A 19456-nucleotide genomic window follows, 5' to 3' on the forward strand; every position below is an offset into this window, starting at 1 on the left:
CAAATGCTGATTTCTACCTAAATTCTGGATTTTAATTGCATATTTTTTGTAAGTATAATGTTTAAAACAATATTATTGCAATCATTTACTCCGTGACGATTCTACATATATAACGTTTTTTTTTTTTAACATCTACTAAAATAAGTTAATAAAACTATGCGTTTAGTTACTGAACAAATTCTATTGTGACCGAAGTGGAGGAGCGATTGGACGTGCGATGGACAAAAGCTTTCCGTTTCACCCCACTTGAAAGACATTTTATGACGGACTGACAACCTTTGTGACGACGACACCGTGACGAAATAGCTTGACTTAAGCCAAGTTTTCCGAAAAGAATCTCGCTGTCTTCGCCATGAATGGAATGCGTTCGTAATTGTTGTCACCCGTTTTAAATGTCAAGCTGAGTAAAACAAATACCGACTAGTTTGTAAACCCGGCAAGGCAACATGTCTGCAGAAGTCATGCACGGCACGGAGGTCGTCGAGGAGCGCAGTGAGGACAAATTTGAATTCTCTGAAAAGGGTAAACAGTTTTACTAATTAGTTGTATTAGTAGATGTAATTTTCCAACTGATTTTTTTTTCCACCTCACCAGAGCTCAAGGAATATGCGCAAGACATTGGAATTGATCCAGAAAAAGAGCCAGAGCTTATGTGGCTTGCGAAGAAAGCCATGGTTACCCAACTACCCACAGGATGGTTAGAACGGTAAATCACAATAAATAATAAAATATATATGAAAGGCATATGTAAAAAAATAAATAAATAAACTTGACCAAAGCCCCAAATGTTCACAAGTATTCGCTGTTCAAAGCGATATCAGCTTTATGTGAATGTATAAATTGGAGCTTGTGATCTTTGTTTTGACTTAAATCTTCTGACTTGATACCTGCAGTGAGGATGAGAGTGGACAAATGTCCTACTACAACTGCCAATTAGACACATCCATTCGGGAACATCCCTGCAAAGCGCGCTACTGTCAGCTGGTGGTTCAAGAGCGCGAGCGTCTCCTCAGTTCAGCTGTCGATGGGATGCCTGTTGTGAAGAATAAAAAAGTGAAGGAAAAACTGGAGGTAAAGAAAAGGACGAACGAATCACTCAAAACAGGAGTAAGTTGATGCTACCAAGCTGAATTTTAATGAAGTGAAGATGTATAAAATGGAAAACCAAATGCCACTGCTTACCTAATCCTTTCTAACCTATAGTCAATTGAATAGTTCCCACAATTTAAGAATTTAAGGATATTATCTACGATCCATAATAACATCCAAGACTCAAGGAATAATCAAGTAATTCCACACAGTTAATAGAACTGGCCTTTTATGCCATCTTTAACCTACATAAGGTATTTTTGTGGCGGCTCGGTGGCGCACTGGGTAGCACGTCCGCCTCACAGTTAGGAGGGTGCGGGTTCGATTCCACCTCCGGCCCTCCCTGTGTGGAGTTTGCATGTTCTCCCCGGGCCCGCGTGGGTTTTCTCCGGGCACTCCGGTTTGCTCCCACATTCCAAAAACATGCTTGGTAGGCCGATTGAAGACTCCAAATTGTCCCTAGGTGTGAGTGTGAGTGCGATTGGTTGTCTGTCTCTGTGTGCCCTGCGATTGGCTGGCAACCAGTTCAGGGTGTCCCCCGCCTACTGCCCGATGACGGCTGGGATAGGCTCCAGCACGCCCGCGACCCCCGTGGGAACTAAGCGGTTCAGAAAATGGATGGATGGAGGTATTTTTGTATCTGATTACACCTTAGACCTCAAGGGACACCGATTTAGAAGCAGCCGAAGAAAGTATTAGCATGGCTAGTTCTGTGGACCGTGGTTGCGATTCACCACAGCAACAGGTACGACATGCCTACTTTAGTTATGTTGGTCATCATTTTGTCATAATTGTTTCCGTCTGTCTTGTAAAGCTATCGGGAGAGTTTTTCAGCTCTGATCTTTTAGAGAGAGTAGTTGAAGAAGAGGAGCAAGAAGTGAAGAATCAGAACATCACAGCAGCTGAAAGGTTTGTAGGAATGTTATTATATAACGTGGTCATATTTCTAAAATTACTGTTTCAACTTCCCAAAAATATGCCATTTTGTTTTTGTCTAGTTACCTTGAATGTGCAGCAACCAAAGGTGGACTGCAAATCCTTGAGGAGCACCCAGATGAAGAATTTGAGTTATCTGAACAAGGTACAAAATCTGTTGCTCATAATCAAACCTACCTTTTAAATGCATTGACTTAACTTTGTGCTACAAGACTAAATATCGGTCTTAACTTGCAATTCAAGACGCTGGCACTCACTCTTACTAATATTCCGACGGTCTTTGTTTGCTTTGTTTTTCCACTACCTCATCAGGCATCAAGGAATATGCTCAGGATATGGGCATCGATCCAGAGAAAGAACCTGGCCTGATGTATCTGGCCAAGGAGGCCATGTTTGCCCGACTTCCTCCAGATTGGATTTCTTTGAAAGTGTAATTGCGCTTTTAAAAAAATAAATGACACATATTTCACCATAGCTTGTGAAAATAACCCACCAAACACACCCAAGATGCATAACTTATTGCTAGTACAGTAATTCATAAAAAATGCTGACTATACATCTCCACAGCCTGGAAAGTGAGGATATTTTCTATTACAACTACCATTCAGCCACATCTACATGGGAACATCCTTGCGATGCGCACTACCGCAAATTGGTGGCTCAGGAGCGTGAACGCTTACAGCAGGCTGCTCTCTTGGCGTCGGAAGGCAAACAACACACGGAGAAAACAAACAGCGTAAGTGTAACCCTTTTAACTCATGCTCGTATGACCAATTGTTTTTAAACTGTATATTCCACCTTTAACTTTATAAATACACGTGGGTTATTACAGTCCTTTTGCAAAAAGAGCACCTTTTAAGACAATGTCAAGGTACTACATGTGTGCAAAAAAGGATTGCAGAGGCGCTGATACTGACTCAACTGAGGAGAGGACCAAGCCAGAAGTGATCGATCATGACAACCACAGTATTGAAACGACACTGCAACAGGTACGTGCGCAGTTTGCCACTCACCAAACCAAATAACAAATCTTGCATCGCATTTATCAGAGGTGACAAATCCAGGTCCAGAAAGTGGAAACCAGGAGCTCACTAGCTTCCAAGAGCTCGATCACCTACTAACTCGGTTGATAAGAAGCACTTGTGGCTAAAGCCAAACTGTGGCAGGGTTTTACTTTATGTACCTGGATTTGACACTCCTGACATCTACCGACCATTCCAATTGTTTTCCAGAAACCCTTAACTGAAAAGTTGTTTTATCCTGTTTTCTGTCTCGAAGCAACGAGCAGAGTTTGGTGAGTCTGGCAGCTGGATTTGTGGCAGTCGACTGGAGACTGATGCCAAAGAAAAATGGGACAGTGACGCGACCAAGAGGTTTGCTTACTCTTATACTCCTGGGGAAATATATCAGTGATACAATTCATTGTACTTTTCGATTCCAGACTGGTTCAGTCGTTTATTATTGTTTCCTATTCAAACAGAAGGTAATGTAACCCTTCCTTTATTAGCCACCTTGTGTCTGGAGCAAGCACAAGCAGTCTACAAACCCACGAAGAGCACAAGGACGAAGAACTTTCTGAGGAAGGTACACGCTACAATGATCAACATTAAAAACTTAGGGCACTTAATTTAACAGCTTTCTTAGGGGAAAAGTTGATTTCAAGTGCTTTTTGATATTATTTGGTCACGTCATCAAATCATTAGCAACGAAATATAATATTAGTTCTTCATGCTCTATCGGATGGATCTGAAAGGAAATCAGTGGGGCGTTAAATTCTCAATTTCCATGTATCTCTTTAATTTCCTTTTCAGAGATTATGCAATATGCTCGTGACATAGGCATAGATCCAGAGAGAGAGCCAGAGCTTATGTGGCTTGCCAAGGAGGCCATAGATGAAAAACTGCCTCCGGGATGGTTAGAGCGGTAAGACAAAGATGCACAATCAGGAAATGATTCTGTTGAGGTTTTTTTTTTTTTTTTAACGACAGTGATTTTGCAAGACCGACTGCCATGTAGTACTTTTTCTGAAATTCATAACTTTTGGAATTTAGGAAAATTAATTTTGTACATCTGAAAAAGGACAAATATTTCGATAGTTTCATGTTAATCTGGTTGTTTTACGTTAAATAGTACCTGAACGTTGGAAAATGATAATATGGGCAACCATTGCCACAATGAGGTTGTGGACTACAGTATTTGTTTTATACTACCATGGAAAACACCTGTTCATGTACTCATGTGACTTGCTCTCTCCAGAGAAGATGAAAGTGGAAACATTTACTTCCACAACTGCCAATTAGATACGTGCATTTGGGAACACCCTTCAAAAATGCACTACAGTCAGCTGGTGGTTCAGGAGCGTGAGCGTATCCGGCGCGCCGCTGTCGATGGGCCCTCGGTAGTAAAGAAGAGCAAGACGAAAGTCAAAGAAAAAAAGGAGGGAAATAAAAGGGGGAAGGTAACACTCAAAATTAGCACACACACAAAATTGGTTTCCAGACAAAACAAAGTTTGTCTGCTTGATTTGATTTGAAAAAGTGCACCATATGTTTGTTGATTTCTCTCTGTGCATGTACAGAAGAAGAATTCACGAAGTATTCGTGTGGATTCATCTGAAGAAATTTCAAAGACTATTACGGAAACAGTACAGCAGCAGGTGCGTGTTTCCTATCTGCTCACTTTCATTGAGCTGTATCAAAGCTTGATATGTCAGTGACTAAACAACGGGTTATTTTGTTTTGTCTCCAAAAGATGTTGGGAGATCTGCAGGATTCCCATATTTTGGCAAAAGATATTAAAAAGGTGCGCAGTGAAGAAGAAAAATGTGAGAAGGCTGAGATTGGGAAGAGGTATGTAAAGTGTACCATTAAAAATTTTGTATTTAGTCAAACCTAAAGAATTCCTGAATTCCTGATAACATTGACTTTTCTTTTGTTTAAAAATAATAACCTCAAAATGCTGTTAACATTGGTATTCTATTACCTAGGCCTTCAAAGTTTGAGAGCACAGTGGAAGAAAACCAAAACTATCAAATCAACTCAGAAGAGGAGATCAGTGAAAGGAAGAATGAAAACGAAAAGGGTGATTATAGTCAGAAAAATGTCAAGAAAGAGAAAAGAAGCAAGGAAGATGGGAAGGAGGGCACAGATGTCATGAGCAAGGAGACAAAAATCCATCTTCTCCAAAAAGAGAGAGGGGATGAGGGCGAGGTGTGGCACTTGAAGTGTGAAATGGACATACAAAAGCATCTCCCCCACGAAGAACTCGTAAAAAAAGTGGTCAAGAGTTTGACCGGGAACAAAGAGGAAGAAGGTCGACTCCATAAGGAACACCTTAAGAAAGAGGAGGAGGAGATGAAGCTCTTGAAAAAGGAGACAGCGTTGCGGATCTCCTGCTACCTCGAGCAGCTAAAGAGAGAGGAAGAGGTGGAGGCAGAGCGCTTAGTAAAGGAAAAGGAAACGAGAACTCATCAATATCAGATGGAGCTGAAGAGAAAGGAACAGGAGGAGATGGAGCGCTTAAAGAAGGAGATGGAAAGTAGAATATTGCTCTATAAGGAGGAACTGAGTACGGAAGAAGAGAAGAAGGTGGAATATTTCAAAAAGGAAAGGGAGAGGAGAAGACATTTGTGGCAGGAGAAGTGTAGGAAGGAAGGGGAGGACGAAGAGTTAAGAAGACAGCTCCACTTGGAAAAACTGAAGAAAGCGGAAGAGGAAGAAGTTGCACAGTTTAAGAGGGAAAAAGAAAAGAGGATGCGCTTCCTGAAAAAAGCAGAGGATGAAGAAGTGGAAGAGTTCATGAGAGAGAAAGAGATGAGAACAAGTCTCCGTCTGGAGGAAAGGAAGAAAGAGGAGGAGGAGGAAGCGAATAACTTCAAACGGGAGAAGGAGGCCAGAATGCATCTTTTTCATCAAAAGATGATACAAGAGGAAGAGGAGGAAAAAGAACGCTTGAAGAAGGAAAAGGAGGAGAAAATTCGTTTTCACCGGGAGGAGGTGAGGAGAGAGGAAGAGGAAGAGTTGGAGCGATTAGAGGCAGAGAAAAAGGCAAGGATGTCTCAGCACCGGGAACAGCAAAGAAGAGAGGAAGAGGAGGAACAAATGCTAAGGGCAGAGGAGGAGAAGATAACCAAGGACAAGGAGAAGACAATGGAGAAGCTGAGGAGAGATGAAGAGGAGGAGCTCCAGCGGTTGAAACAAGAGAAGAAGTCGCGAGTGCGTCTCTGCCACGAAGAGCTGATTCGAGAAGAAGAGGCAGAGGTGAACGTCTTGAAGACTGAGAAGGAGGCAAGGATGCAAGATCGCCAACACGAGCTGAGAAGAGAGGAAGAGGCGCTGGTTGAGGAGTTGAAGAGGGAGGAAACCAGGATAAAAATGGAGATCAACCTCTACAAGGAGAAGTTAAAGCGAGAACAAGACGAGGCGGCCGACTTAAGAACAAAAATGGAAATGAGAATTTGCTCGTTCCGGGACGAGCTGATGAAAGAGGAAGACGAGGAGGCGAAGAAGTTGAAGACTGAAATTGAGACGAGAATTCAACTGCACCAGGAGAAGCTGAGGAGAGAGGAGGAGGAGAAGGCAGAGCAGTTGAAGAGCGAGCTGGAGGAAAGAATGTCCAATCACCGGGATAGACTCGCCAGAGAGGAAGAGAAAGAGCTTGAGCAACTGAACGCGCAAAAGAAAGTAAGAATTGAACTCTACCAGGAGAAACTAAGAAGGGAGGAAAAGAAGGAAGCAGAAGAGTTGAAGGCAGAAAAGGAGGCTCGAATGCGTGCCTGCTGGCAAGAGTTAAAGAAAGCGGAAGAAAAAGAGTTGGAGGAGTTGAAGAGGGAGGGCTCGAGATTAAAGTCAGAGATGGAAAAGAGGTTGCAGCTCTGCCAGGAGACTCTCCGCAAAGAGGAAGAGGAGGAGATGAAGAAGTTGAAGACGGAGAAGGAGACGCGAGTGGGCCTTCGTTGGGACAAGTTGAGAAAAGAGGAAGCGGCGGAGGTCAAGCAGATGAAGACAGCCAAGGACACAAGGGTACATCGCCGCAGGGCCGAGCTGAAGAAGGAGGAAGAGGACGCCGCCGAACAGTTGAAGGCTGAAAAAGACGTCCAAGTGCGTCTCAACTGGGAGAAGTTGTGTCGGGTGGAGGAGGAGGAGATGGAGCGCTTCCAACAGGAAATTGAAATGAAAATGCGGCGCTGCCGAGAGGAGCTAAGGCGAGAGGAAGAGGAGGTGGAGAAGTTGAAGGAGGAGGAGAGAACCAAAAAAGAAGAAATGCAAATGAGATTGCGTCTTCGCCAGCAGGAGCTCAGTCGCGAGGAGGAAGACGAGTTGCAGCGTTTGAAGACCGCAAAGGAAGCAAGAATGAACCTCTGCCAGGGAGCGCTGAGGAGAGAGGAAGAAGAGGAGGCTGAGCGTTTGAAAGTTGACTTTGAGAAGAGAATGCGTCTTCAACAGCAAGAGCTGATGAGGGAGGAAGAAGAGGAGCTGGAGCGTTTGAAGACGGTGAAGGAGGCAAAAGTCAGACTCTACCTGGAGGAACTCAACAAAGAAGTCAACGAGGAGTTTGAGTGCTTGAAGAAGGAGAAAGAGCGACAGATGCACTTCCACCTGGAGGAGTTGCGGAGAGTGAAGGATGAGGCGGCCGAGCGTCTGGAGACCGAGAGGGAGAACCGATTGCAGCTCCACCTGCACGAGCTGAAAAGGAAAGAAGCTGAGGAGGTTGAGCAGTTCATTCTGGAGAAGCAGATGCGATTCAAGACAGAGATGGAGGGAAGAATGACCGTTTTTGCGGAGGAGCTCCGAAGAGAGGAAGAGGAGAATGCAAAACATTTGAAGAGGAAGAAAGAGATTCGAATCGGTGTTTACCACAATGAACTGCAGAGAGAAGAGGAGGAGGAGGTGGAACGTATGAAGAAGGAAAAAGAAAGTAGAATGTGTCTCTTACGAGAGGAACTGAGGAAGGAGGAAGAAGCGGAGGCACAGCTTCTGAAAAAGGAGAAAGAGGCGAGAATGTGTCAGCTGAAGAGAGACAAAGAAGACAAGTTAAAAAGGGAGAAGCTGAAGAAAATGCGTGGCCGGCAGGAAAAGCTGAAGAGAGAGCAAGAAGAAAGCGTCGAGAAGTCGAAGACAGAAAAGGAGACACGGTTGCGCTTTTGCCAAGAGGGGGAGAAGATCAAGAGAACATTGGTGTGTCCGGAAGAGCTTTTCAAAGAGGAGGATGCAGAGTCACCAGTGAGGGAAAAGAACAATCCGCCAAGTGAAGAGGCCAGAGCAAAGCTAACTCAGTTAGGCCAAGAAGATCAGGATGAAGGAGTAGAGAAAGGGTGGAAAGCAAAAAGTCAACTCCAGAAGATACGAGCAGATGTGGAATGCTTGAAGAGTGAGAAGGTGCATGCAGATTATTTGAAACAAGAGAAATTGAAGCCATTGCATCTCGATCGAGACAACGGGAGTACGGAGGACGAGGAGAAAGAGAAGACAACACGTCTTTGCCTCGAGGAACTGAGTAAAGAGGAACAGGAGGAGATGGAGCAGTTGAAAAAGGAAAAAGAGCATCGAACGCTTCTCCGCCAGGAGGAGCTGAGGAGACAGGAAAGTGAGGAGGTGCAACGGTTGAAAAGGGAAAAGGCAGCGAGAATTTTTCTCTGCCAGGAGGAGCTCAGGAGTAAAGAAGACGAGAAGGCGCGTTTGTTAAAACAGGAGAAGCAGAGGAAGACGCAGCTCCTCAGGGAGCAGCTGAAGCGAGAGGAGGAGGACGAGGTGGCACGCTTGAGGTGGGAGAAGGAGAAGAGGACACGCCTCCTGCAGGAGAAGCTGTGGCGAGAGGAAGAGGAGGAGCGGTTGAACCGAGAGAAGGAGAAAAGAGCGTGTCTCCGGCAAATGGAGCTGATTCGAGAGGAAGAGGAGGAGCGATTGAAGAAGGAGCGGGAGAAAAGAACACGTCTTCGCCGGGAGGAGCTGGCAAAGGAGGAAGAGGAAGAGTTGGAGAGGTTAAAAAGGGAAAAGGAAAAGAGAATGCTTTTACGTCAAGAGGAACTGAAGAAGGAGGAAGAGAGAGAAGCGGAACAGTTCAAAAAGGAAAAGGAGAAAAGAATGCGTCGGCTCCTGGAGGAACTCAAGCGAGAGGAGGAGGAGGAGCGCTTGCAGAAGGAGAAGGAGAAGAGGATACGTCTCTGTCTGGATGAGCTTAGGAGGGAGGAGGAGGTGGAGATGGTCAAGCTAAGGAGGGAAAAAGAGCAGAGAATGCGTCTCTGTCAGGAGAGGCTCAGAAGAGAAGAGGAGGAGGAGATGGAGAAGTTAAAAAGGAAGAAGGTGAAGAGAATGCATCTCCGCCAGGAGGAGCTGAGGAGAGCGGAAGAAGAGTTGGAGCAGGTCAGGAATAAAAAAATCGCCGTCTTCCAACTGGATCAGCAAAGCGAGAAAGACGAGGAGATGGAGAGAATATCCAGCAAGAAAGAAAAAAAATTGCGGCTTCGTCAAATGAGCCTGAGAGGAGAAGAGGAGAAGAAACTGAAGTTTGAGTACAAGGAAAGGCAGAGGTAGGCTTACGTATTTAAATTGACACTCGTGATGGCAAAATGAAGCTTCATTTTTTCTTCAAGAACCAGTTGTTTAGACTCCTTTGAGGAATGAAAAATGAAAAAAAAATTATATTCATGATGTTTTCACATAAATTTGAAGTATCAAATGATGTTCCAATCTGTGCACCTGTTGAGGGCTTTGCGCCAGTGTCTGCTGGTCAAGAGGAGAGACGAGGACCCGTTGTTGATGTATGACCAAAAGGAGGAATTAACAGAATGTGCCCACAAGGAGAAAGAAGAGGCCCAACCTAAGATCAGAAGAAAGTCCATTTTTTCAAACCTGAGGTTTGTGAAATCGTCGTACTTAGAGACCCACCGCTAAGTTTAAGGATGCACAGCGTGCGCAATATTTCACGTTTGCCGATTGGATTGTATGTCTCAGAAGCCAGGAGACATGAAGATGAAGGATCTGACCGATACCATCTTCTGTGGGAGTTTTGAAACGATGGCACAGGTATTGTGCTAATGAATAAAAGCAGAACATTTAAAAAAAGAAAAAAAAAATCCCAATTTGATTATTCTTCAAAATCCTTCAGTATGTATGTCATCTTTTTTTATTAGGCCAGTCTGCCCACATGGTCCAAGTAACAGCATCAGATCTTCTGTGCTTTGTGACCGAAGGTTCAGAAGCACCACACCTGTTCTCAGTAGATCGGTCTTAATGTGTGAGGAGTTTTAAAATAGATACATGTTCATGTTTCACAAGGTTCTTGATTTTCGCAGTCTTTGTAACACCACAAATGTCTTTTATGTGCGTTGCATTCACTTCATATTAACTGAGGTCCGGATTTGTTCAGTGACTATTCATATTTTTGGCACCCACCTGCAACAAACAATCTGAAAGATGATATGACAAGGAACCTTTATTCAATAACCGTTGATTAACATAACCGACATGATTTTTTAATGCAAAAAAAAAAAACTTCCCGCATCGCATCTGAAACTATCATGACAATATAATTACATTGGCTGGTTTCTTTGTGACTCACACGATAAAACATTGCCATTGCGATTTGTAAAAACACATTTAGCAAATGACATTTGACAAATATAAACATTCATTTTCAGTCATGTTTCAGTACATTGTGAACAATAAATAATCACAGATTCAGGCTGTAGTTTGAGCAAAATAGGATATATATATACCTCAAATGTAGACAGTAAACATCAAGTACATCAGCAATACAATTATTGATGGCAGCGAGATGAGAGAAATGTTCAGCATCGATAAACTGTTGATTGGAGGGAGGGGCGACCTTGCACCTACCCCGAGCAGCTGATGGGGCCGTGACGGCCGGAAAGGCTACTGGCTCTGCTTTTGGACGTGGACGGACCAAAAAGGACGATAAGGCAAATGAGGAGCGCTTCAGGTGTGTCCAATCTAAAACACGTAGATCTTGTCTCTCTGGACAGTGTCGAGGTCATCGTCCATAGTGAGCAGAACCTGAAGTTGGAACAGAGTGAGCAAACATCCGTGTATTTTGTTCTATAATGTAAGACAAAAGGTGGGACTTGCCAAGAAGGAGCCAAACATGGCGATGGAAGAGAGGAAGTGCCAAATGTCGTGATCGTCGAAAAATGAAAGCAGGATGCAGTCGCGGTTGTGCTCACGAGATTCTGCCGGTGTTTTCTGTTTCAAAACAATTCATGAAAAAATTCTGACGTGTGTTGTGGGATGACTGTCAATAAATTCTCCAACCTGCCAGGTGCTAAGACCCTGGAAGAAGAAATAGAGCGCAAAGCCCCACACCACCGCCGTGAAGAGAATACACACCAGCGCCAGACACTGGATTCTCTCACCGCTGCGCAGCTTTAACACAAACGGAACAGGTCAAACAATGGCAGGTAAGTCTCAAGACATCTTGTGTAAAAAATGATCACCTTCATAATGATGTAGAAGGCAAAGTAGAGCAGAAGGTTACAGATTGCGATGGCCAGCAAGTAGGAGGCAAAGTCATTGGGTCTCTCGATGAGGCCGTAGGCAGCGCTGCAGAAGGAACATCACTTAAATTACATTGTTTGGATTGCCCCTCACACACACTTAAACAGCGGTTTACTCACAGGGACCAGTTGACTATATTGCCCATTACTAGCAGAACCATACGATCCTTAAAAAAACACAAGAGGCATAGATTGAGAGACTCAGATGAATGACATTTTATCTTCATATGAGTGAATTCAGGTTTTCTCATTGGAATACACTAATCGGTGACAAAAAAAGCCCCCCACCCTTTATTTTGAAAAATTGTTATCATGCAGACATTACTCACAATGTACGTGGGGCCGGTGCACTGTCGAATACAATCTGTGTAGACGACATAAACCATCCTGCGCACAATGCCAGAATCTGAAACAAAACATTCACATATCAAATTGTGTCCAAGAAATAAATTTTACATTTATCCAATGAAATTATCAAACAATTTTACCTATGCAATAAACTTTATGAAATAATGTTAATTTATTATTAAAATAATTAAAAACTAACTTTTCTTAGTTGTAAAAATTTTAAAATTAAATCTGAATATTTACTTTCACTTTTATACGAATGACCTGACAAATTTTGTAACCCTTGAGTATAATCATCAATTTGGTATTAAGCCTCACCAAGCCTCCATCTGCCCATGTAGTAGAGCTGTGTGCTGAGAAGAAGTGTGGCCAATATATGGATGATTGAGAAAACGATCCAAAACACAGTGTTACCTCTCCCGAACACCTGTAAACATCAGCACATATCTGAGTTCCAACTTGTCAGGGTGTCGAGAACCTTCGTAAGCTCGTGTGCACGTACCACTCCGAGCACGGAGAAGAAGATGACTGCGGCCAGGCAGGCGTAGGCAGTGTAAGCGCTGGCGTTGATGTCGGGATGTCTCTTCTGGTACAGCTTCAGCATACACAGGCCAGCGATCATATACATAAAGGACGTGTCTGCAAGAACATCACAGAAATAATTGAGCTGGTGAGTCTGTGCAACAGAAGCGGGTTTAGCTGCCACTCAGAAAAGTTGCATCTGTTCCTGAGCTCCCCCTACTGTTGTGAAGTTGAACTTACAAGACGTGGACAGACCCCCAACAAAGATGATAATCATCTGCATTATTATTAGCCACTATTCTTATAGTTTTTTTTAATACTGCTATTAATATTCTAATTTTGAGGAAACAATATTTTGTACAATTCTATAGTTAGGGCAGGGGTCAGTAATGCGATGTAGCCCCCAAGGACCACATGAGTAGCCTGTTCTAGCTCACCGGTGATGGGACATTGTGATTTCTTAAGTCAAACTTTTTCCAGGATATGAATCGTTTTGAGATTAACTGTACTTCATACATCGATATATCGTAGCAGGGGAAGAAGAAGAAAATGATGGTGGCGCTGTGGTTCCAATGTGTCACATTACCAAACTGGAAGTTGGTGTAGTTGGGGCAGACATGGTAGCAGGCGCTGAGTAGGCCCTCCATCATGAGAGCGGTGCCCATGGCGTAGAAGAGACCAAAATGCTTTGGGATGCCACATTCCTGAAATGAAAGGACAGCAGTGTCAGACTTTTTTTTTTTTTTTGGGACAGGCGGCTTAATACATTTGTTGAGCACAGTACGGGCCAGTTGAAGTCACACAAACTTACCAGTGCATTGACTTCATTACAGGCCAGGGCTCGATTGTGAACAATGTCTCTCTTGAGGACGATGAGGAGAAAGAGGAGGCCCAGCATCACATAGCCGAGGTTGCTGAGGATGTTGTTGAACGCACTGCGTAATGGTGGAGCGGATGAGTGAAATGCAGAAGTCAAGTAATATCTCATTTGAGCCGAGTCCGAACCTGAGAGCTCCGAGAGGGTGAGCGCACATGAAATTGTAATAGCAGATATCCTGGTTCCCCGTGACATTGACAACCTGATCAAAAAAAGATTGAGTCAATATGTAATAAATGCTTTCATTTGTTTATTTCCTGTTAGCGTACCGTTTGATATGTGATGACCAGCTGGATGACAGGCAGAGCGTAGAACACAGCGATGGTGGCGATGTTCCTGATGAGAGCACGGTCATTTTGTCAACTATGGTGTCACAACTTTGGCATCATAGAAAAAAAATATATCTCACCAGAAGTAGATTTGATATTTCTTGCTGAGGACCCTCTTGTCTTTGCGCGACAGGTCAGACACACAAAGATACTTCTGTAATCAACAGAGGACACAGGGACATTGTAAATTCCCAGTTTTTCATTTTAATAAAAATTCTCAAGTTGGTAATACGACTCGAGACAAGGCTTACCTTGGTGCGAACAATGTTTTTGTCCGAGTTGATGTCATCCAGTGTGTCATAGTCGTCTTCTTCTATAGAGCTCAATGACTCTTGTCTGCTTCTTCCGGCACCTTTCCAACCAGTCCGTTCTAATGGAAAATAAATTTTGTTTACTAAGATGATGGACTATCGTCGGACCGGTAATTGGTTCAAGATTTAAGATAAGGGGCTTCCCATTTGTGTCACAGATTTTAAAATATCTCCCACACACAAAGGCTGATTGCCAACACCTTAAATCACACACCACTGTTTATGTCCGTTTAGTCCAATTAGAATACCAGCGTCTCCGAAAAAAAACAACATTGATTGACATTCCAGTGATTCGCTTTGGCATAAAACTGTTTGGGCCGGCTATGTGGCAGTGCATCACCAATGCAGATGGTTGTGTGGTGCAGTTGAGTGAGGATTGGTCGACGTTTAAAAGGCTCCGTTCCTGATAAACAAAGGCACAGGAATGCGTTGAGGGAGCAGAACTTCGAACAAGGAGCTACTACAGTTAGCGTGAGGGCACATTTGGGTAAACAAGACAGTCATGACGTGTAAGAATATATCCCGTACCCATGTAGTTGTCAGCTGAAGCCGCACTGTCAAGTGAGGGGGCGCTCTCGGTGACTGCTTCTGAACTGACTGTGCTATCTGTTGAATGGACATATCAATTCAGGAACCACAAGAGGGGAACAATTGAAAAACAAAAGCAGGGTAAAACTCACCAAGGGAGCCATATTCATTTGGTGAAGCTGTAACCTTGCCTATAGACAGAAAAAAAAAAGTTCATTCGAAGACTCCAGTGTTTCTCTGCTCTCTTTGCAATTAACAACAACCTATTTGCCTATTTTTTAAAGACCTACATCCTGCGAAATTTTGGTCCCAATTGACTATTTTGACGTGAGGCGCTTCTATTATACAGGCCAACATCTTGCCCAATATAAATGCTGTGGCATCTATTAGTGGTTATTTAGCCTTTTAAGGGAGGGTTAATTATTTCTGGATTTATTTGCAGCATGGTTCCCTTGCATTGCAACACAACTTTGCCTCATCAAAAACACACAGCAGATGAAAGTACAAGACATGAGCAGGCATCTGAACATGTTCGAAGAGAAATGAGAAACGTGGTAGTAACCAATGCAATGAGTTTAAAAAACGTTATTTCCATCCTGAAGTTAAAAAAAAGCAGCAGGCAATGCAGTACGTCTGATAAATTTTGCTCACTCTTTAAGTGTGCAGTATGTAAACTATTGTTTTTTATGCTAGTAGCATCACTAACTAAAACTGCTTTCCTAGAGCAAACAAAAAATGATATTTCATTCATAGCTCAAAAGTGACACATGCTTTGAAATCATATCAATACTATAAAGACATACACATGCACGGAATGCAACATCTAATGACAAACAAAAAGACAGGAGCAACTGTGTGTTTATATACCATCTCCATTTTTACCCAGCAGAGAAGCTGAAGGACGCGTTAGCAGACAGGAAAGAGAATAAAAAACAGATTGTCCAGTTAATATCTAAAGCCCGCCCCCTCGTGTGACCTCGTGTGACCCCTGTTCCTTTAAGAGCTGGGTTACCTGTCTCAGCTGGTGATGTGTCATCAATATTTTCAAAGAGCTCTCTCCTCCTGGCTCTGCCCAGAACAAAGAGGCAAGCAAATGCAAATTAAATGCAAGTTAATCGAATCTTCTGACCTTTCTTTAGGAGACGATGTCCAAGTCTTACCGTTTATTCGCCACACAGGCCACCAGCAGAGTGACAAGGTAGAAGGAGAGGAAAATTCCAAGACATAGCAGCATGCCCAACATATATACCTCTGCTGCAAAGTGGACACCGACGCATTTTAATCGTGGTTACACATTGGCCATTTTGACAATATTCAGTATAAAAGTAGCTTACATTTTATAGCAAGGGAGACCACCACGTCAAGGGTTTTGCTGCGGTTACCAGCGTCGATCAGCTCATCGGGGCGTAGCGGGTAAAAGCGCAGCGGACCGCCACAGGCCTCGTCTTCTGTTTTTACCACAACTACCACGTAAAAACTGTTGCTGGGGAAATCTTTTCTCTGGATAGCAAAAGGGGGGCAGAGGACCAATGATTGATAGACATGCCAGCGCTAGGTTTGTCAAAATACTTCTATGTTATTGTTTAGGCTAGACATTTTATTGTAAATTCACCACATGTTTTTTTTTGCCAATTCTCATGGAAAACTTTCCAAATTTCAAAATTCCAGACATAGTTGAAGGACTACCTACCTGTACTGTGATGGCACCTTTTTTCGTCATAGTCTGATACATTCCAATGAAGGCCACATTGTTGTCGAGGTCATAGACGGGGCACTAAAAACAGAAAAACAACAGGAAAACATCAATCAGATTAGAGAGATTACACAAGTAGAGCTAATTAGGGGTGAGCTAAACATATCAAATCATACCCATCAGAGATCACTATCTCCTTAAAATAAGCATATTTTTTGTGCTATTGTTACTGCAAACCACTTAAGGTCCTTATTGACAGCACGAGAAGAGAAAGTCTACCTGAATGTCCTGGATGGACATAACAGAGCAAGGGAAGTTCATCTCCGAGCTGACCTTCACAATCACAGTGTCCACCCCTTCAGGAAATACATACTTGAAGTACTAAGAAAGAAGATAAGCAATTAGGGGAGGGGATCTTTAATATTGTAATATTGTGTTCTCAAATAGTAGGTCAAGCATTTATTGGGTATTGACTTCATGAATTCTACTTTAATAATATTTTGGCAACAGACTAACCAAAGCATTGAGTTACAATTTGGCACGTACAGACATCTCAAATCATCACAATGTCTTTGCGCAAACTACGTGCTAGATACACAATATCAGCTCATGTTTGAACAAGCACGACTTCCTGCTATTGTGTAACGTCAAACATTCCCACATCCTTTTGTTGACGCTGCACTTGTTTCGCTAGTTCTCATTTCTGGTAATTCTAACCAGACCCGTGCGTACCTGAGGTTGGGAGGGGGATGCAGTGAAGCTGAATTTCGTTTCTGTCCTGGAATTAAAGTGAAAATCAGTCAGCCGAATCAGTTGCAGTTTAGTTATCATTCCATGTTTCCGCCAAGCAGTACAGATTAAATGGTGTGACACCGAACACTAGGACGATATAATTCCCTACTGTGAATGTTTTTTTTGTTTTTTTAATGTGGTGTATCTGAAGCTGTCACTTACTGCAATATGAAGCTTTCAACGCGGCTGACCCTAAGCTGGTAGTTTGTACCCTGGCTGGAAAGTGTCGACACATCTATAAAGAAGAACTGGGTCTCCGATGCGGCCCGTGTTGGAGGTTGGCATAATGTGCGGCCCAAATGATTGTATGGGTACTTCCTCTGATACCTGGAGAGCACACAAATACACACAGATTGTACTGCTTTCTATCAAAACCTCAGACAGCGAGTCCTCGCTTGATAGTGACTGATAATATTTTGCGGTTACAAACGACTATTTAGAGCGCAAGTGTTGAAATTGTTGTCTTGTAATGATTTTGACTGCTGTTAAGTGTCAGGCGACTTTGGTGGTCATGTGTTTTCAATAACTTTGAGCAACTCCCCTCAAAAATTGCAAAATATGTATGTATAAATAACTTTCCCAGACTCATGACAAGGAGATCGGTAATCTGGTGTCTGAGGATGTGAAAGTGCAAAGGTCCATTACGAAATGTAACATGATAAGAATTTGAGCATGCTAAGAATTTTGCAGCTATTTAAATGGCCTATTCTCATTTAAACATTAACTCATTTGTTAATATTGATTTGTATAACTTTGCTTGTTCTGGTAACACGTTTGTGTGATTGCAAAGATATTTTGCGGGACACCCTTGCTGCACGGGTGGTCCATCACTTACAGGCCTCTGAGGATGAGGGGGACCTGAAAGGACAGCACAGCTTGCTTCTGTCGCACCACAAACAGGATCGGACTCTTGAGGTTCTGCGACAGTACGTCCACGGAAACACGAACTCCTTCCGTCTAGGACATGAAGAACAATAAATCACCGATGTACTGACATGGGGAAAACAACTGACTCGCTTACCTTAGTTCTGGAGACGGTGTGATTGAAGGTATAGATCGTCAGATTTTCACTCGTAACGGTGTCGTTATAGATAACATCAAACTCGCCTTCTTTCTGAATGACATATTTGGTCTCCCCTAGAGCACCGTTGCCGCAAGCCAACAGGGCCACCACGCACAACCACAGCAGGACTCCTGCATCAGGTCCAAAGGTGTTTTTATATCGTGACTTCCAGTGACCCCCCAACAGCATTTTGTCTCTTAACATTTTCCTTGAAGCAGTGAACGACACCCGTTCAGGAATTAAATGGCGAAACGAACTGTGCAACTCCGCCCCATTCAAATGACTCGAAGTAAACAGGTTGACTGTCAAAATTGTGTCATGCCCTGTCTTGGTCCAAAATAACAGGACAGTGTGAAGTCACAAGATCGGAGCACTGCAACAAGACTGTAGTCTCACGGCAAAACAGACGAATCCTGACAGGCGGCTATGTTGTTTTGCTACTCTTAGCATTATCGGCTAGCCCGCAGCTCCATGTTTGGATCTGGAAGTTTAGTCCGAGGACGTCGTTTGAGTGATCGAGTAGGCCTGCTCGCAGTTTTTTAAGTCCGAGTGGTGCGTCCAGGTGTGTGGCGTCCCCGTGGATTCATCTGAGTGTTTCTGTAGTGGTGATTTGGCATAAAACCATCCTCCTTGCCTCTTTGTGATGTGTGAGGGGATAAATGTTGTTCCTGAATAGCGCCCTCATCAGGACACAAAGGGCTCGATTGCGCAATATATATAATATGCAATAAGTACAATACAGTAAACATGACACATATAACGTAATGAATGTCAAAAAATAAATATAAGATTAAAAGTAAAAAGTTTTATATTTTGACTGGCAAATAAGTTCGGATGAATACATTCAAACACACTATATGTACAATGTTGTATATATATATATATATAGATAGATAGAGAAAAATATATAAAAAGCATACTATTAAAAACCAGCAACATTGTGGAAAAAATATTGTAATCAATCGACACAGTTTGATACTGCATTTATAAATGTACGTTAAAACTCTGGAAAGACCTATCCAAATTCTAATCAGCAGACAATTCAAAGACTGATAATGTTCTGTGAAAGACCTATCCAAATTCTAATCAGCAGACAATTCAAAGACTGATAATGTTCTGTGATTTATTTTTTTTCTCCTGATTAAGTCTCAAACATGAGTGTATTCATCAAATCGGGATATGAAATCCATTGCACAGACACGACACGCTCACCTTAGATTACCTCGGCTCTTGCTCGAGCGTTTTTGTAGTACCTCTTTTTACCACGGGGTGATGCTGTCTACAACATTTGAGAGTAGAATAGACGGGTTTAATATGAGAACATGTCCCTCATCAATTAAAAAAACCTTTTGATGCTATAAATATAGTTTATAGGTTCCAGCCTTTGAACAAAAAATCTGTCAAGAATGTCCTGAAGCTAGAAAAATTGACGTCAATAATTATTTTAACATTTCATG

The 19456-nt window shown here is 42.8% G+C and overlaps 2 protein-coding genes across 15 annotated transcripts; one reads left to right on the forward strand and one right to left on the reverse strand.

Moving 5' to 3' along the window:
* The first annotated feature begins 109 nt into the window (after positions 1-109).
* Positions 110-18638, forward strand: LOC125971942 (trichohyalin). Of its 11 annotated transcripts, none has more exons than XM_068651371.1 (21): positions 110-522; positions 595-706; positions 894-1107; positions 1745-1998; positions 2088-2170; positions 2338-2455; positions 2593-2761; positions 2919-3014; positions 3304-3398; positions 3533-3609; positions 3837-3948; positions 4282-4483; positions 4604-4681; positions 4777-4874; positions 5012-9553; positions 9731-9880; positions 9978-10049; positions 10157-10260; positions 11302-11440; positions 17520-17985; positions 18078-18638. In XM_068651371.1, exons 1-17 carry the CDS (start codon positions 447-449, stop codon positions 9991-9993), a joined length of 6492 nt encoding a protein of 2163 aa, XP_068507472.1. In that variant the 5' UTR covers positions 110-446; the 3' UTR covers positions 9994-10049; positions 10157-10260; positions 11302-11440; positions 17520-17985; positions 18078-18638. The 11 variants fall into 11 exon arrangements, with proteins under 11 accessions (XP_068507472.1, XP_068507478.1, XP_068507479.1 ...); XM_068651377.1 differs by having other exon boundaries at positions 1745-1834; positions 1904-1998; positions 17520-18638; XM_068651378.1 differs by having other exon boundaries at positions 894-1071; positions 1745-1834; positions 1904-1998; positions 17520-18638.
* On the reverse strand, positions 10441-18203 carry sidt2 (SID1 transmembrane family, member 2). Of its 4 annotated transcripts, XM_049724943.2 has the most exons (27): positions 17958-18203; positions 17772-17893; positions 17099-17263; positions 16877-16922; positions 16424-16525; positions 16142-16225; positions 15786-15951; positions 15612-15705; positions 15464-15519; positions 15319-15345; positions 14604-14642; positions 14452-14529; positions 14264-14326; positions 13864-13982; positions 13693-13766; positions 13553-13619; positions 13412-13485; positions 13218-13341; positions 12993-13110; positions 12387-12523; positions 12203-12311; positions 11866-11942; positions 11657-11703; positions 11477-11582; positions 11295-11405; positions 11112-11225; positions 10441-11039 (listed from the first exon to the last, which is right to left on the reverse strand). In XM_049724943.2, the coding sequence occupies exons 1-27, from the start codon at positions 18201-18203 to the stop codon at positions 10977-10979; spliced, it is 2628 nt and encodes an 875-aa protein (XP_049580900.1). In that variant the 3' UTR covers positions 10441-10976. The 4 variants fall into 4 exon arrangements, with proteins under 4 accessions (XP_049580900.1, XP_049580901.1, XP_049580902.1 ...); XM_049724944.2 differs by lacking the exon at positions 15319-15345; XM_049724945.2 differs by lacking the exon at positions 14264-14326.
* Positions 18639-19456: the final 818 nt, after the last annotated feature.

This window comes from Syngnathus scovelli, chromosome 7 (assembly GCF_024217435.2).
Source record: "Syngnathus scovelli strain Florida chromosome 7, RoL_Ssco_1.2, whole genome shotgun sequence".
Classification (NCBI taxonomy): domain Eukaryota; kingdom Metazoa; phylum Chordata; class Actinopteri; order Syngnathiformes; family Syngnathidae; genus Syngnathus; species Syngnathus scovelli.